Source organism: Austrofundulus limnaeus, unplaced genomic scaffold, assembly GCF_001266775.1.
Source record: "Austrofundulus limnaeus strain Quisiro unplaced genomic scaffold, Austrofundulus_limnaeus-1.0 Scaffold160, whole genome shotgun sequence".
In the NCBI taxonomy this organism is placed as follows: Eukaryota; Metazoa; Chordata; class Actinopteri; order Cyprinodontiformes; family Rivulidae; genus Austrofundulus; species Austrofundulus limnaeus.
Window position 1 is genome coordinate 1,058,691 of NW_013952562.1, and position 1,736 is coordinate 1,060,426.

At 39.9% G+C, this 1,736-nt stretch overlaps 1 protein-coding gene across 1 annotated transcript in view; it reads right to left on the reverse strand.

The window, feature by feature from the left end:
• The window catches only part of LOC106523597 (glycogenin-1), a gene marked incomplete at its 5' end in the record, with an annotated part of 16,059 nt that overhangs the window by 9,240 nt on the left and 5,083 nt on the right, over positions 1 to 1,736 (reverse strand). Inside the window, 4 exon segments of the mRNA XM_014017083.1 lie at positions 55 to 181; positions 650 to 812; positions 1,016 to 1,190; positions 1,283 to 1,418. Of these exon segments, the coding sequence (XP_013872537.1) occupies positions 55 to 181; positions 650 to 812; positions 1,016 to 1,190; positions 1,283 to 1,418 (601 nt within the window).

Genomic DNA, 1,736 nt, shown 5'->3' on the forward strand with positions numbered 1-1,736 from the left:
GTGTGTGTGTGTGTGTGTGTGTGTGTGTGTGTGTGTGTGTTCGTTCGTACTGACTGTTTGAAAGCTGGAAGGTAGGAGTAGATTGCGATGCTGCTGAGGTTGTAGATGAAGGGAAGATGTTTGGAAATGTCTGCCGTTGCCCAGGTGTCAAAGAAACTGTTGAGAATTCCCTGATCTCCACCTGAAGACAGTCAATAATAATAATAATAACAACAACAACAACAACAACAACAACAACAACAACAACAACAACAACAACAACAATAATAATAATAAGCTTTGTGTTGTGATTGTAGTCAAACAAACACTACATGCTGCACAGCATCAACACCCCATATAGACTTTGTACATCACCATACAGTCTGTCACATAAAAATAGAAGCTGACAACACATGATGCTAGTGACAAGATAGCAAAACAAGAAATGTACGGAAATAGATTAGTTTGCAGTAACCAAACAAATGTCTATGTTCAAGTAAAATATATATTCATACAGCTACGAGCCTAGTAAGTACCAGGTATAAACCCAGTACCAACCAGATAAGTGCAACATTCACTGACTTTAAGCTGTTTGTAGCTAAAATCCTGCAGGAAATGAGGTGTAAATAAAGTGATTATATATGATCTTTTATAATGTGTAGACTCTCACCATCAAAGCTGCCGTTTTCAGCACAGAAAGTGATCAGCTGTTCATACGTCTCATTGGACGGCCTGAAGACGAAAACTCCGGAGTTGAAACAGTCTGGCCAACCAGGATCTGGAGCTGCAGATAACTCCTCCCTCTCAAAGAGTTCGTCTACGTTGGCCAGCACCTGCAGACACCAAGGAGGCTACTTACTTCTGCAGATGTGTTTAGAATACCCCACACAGACATTTTAAGTTTTATTAACTCCGCTAAGATCATGTTGTAGGTWGTCAAACATATGACTGCAGCAAAATAAACTAAATTCAAACACTTTAAATAGGATTTGTTGCCAATGTTTGGTTTTCTTCCATTGGCTGGTTTGTTTCTCACCATTGTGTCTGCATCCATGAACACACATTTGCTGTATTGTGTCAAAGTCCAGCAGTGCAGTTTGGTGAATGTTACTCCCAGGTCTGGTCGCTTCATCAGGGCCAGATTGGCACCATCGCCCGAATCCATGAGATTCACCACAAACACCTCATCAAAGATGGAGCGGAGTGCTTCTCTGCAAAACAGGAGGTCAGASTTACATCAGAGCTGGATTTATAGTCATTTATTTAGAAATAAAAAAACGGTTAAAGGTTCTGTCTCTGTTACCTGCAAGGCTCTGCAACATGAGGTCCTACCAATACCACCAGTTTCTTGCTTGTGTTGTAATTTCGTAACGACTGGCCGAGAACCAGAGCTCCTTTAGCGTAGCTGTCGTTTGTGGCCAGCGTTACAAAAGCTTGGTCTGTTTGGAAAAAAATAAATACACGCTTATCAACTACATGTTCAGTATGTTATGTTTTTTTTTCCTTTTTGATAAATCATGTAGTTAGACTTAGGTTTCTTAAATTATTCCTCATTTCTGCTGCTATAGACTTAGACTATTGGAGCACAAACTGAGCACATTTCCTGACTCTGCTGTTGTCTTTAGTCTCTCTTCTCTACATGTTTATTGTAATTATTTCTATCAGACATGTTTTTTTTTATTTTGTCTCTTTTCCAGAAGAAGGTGCACCTGGACCAGTTCTTCTGTGTTTACCTGTGTCTCTTTTCTGTCCTCCAA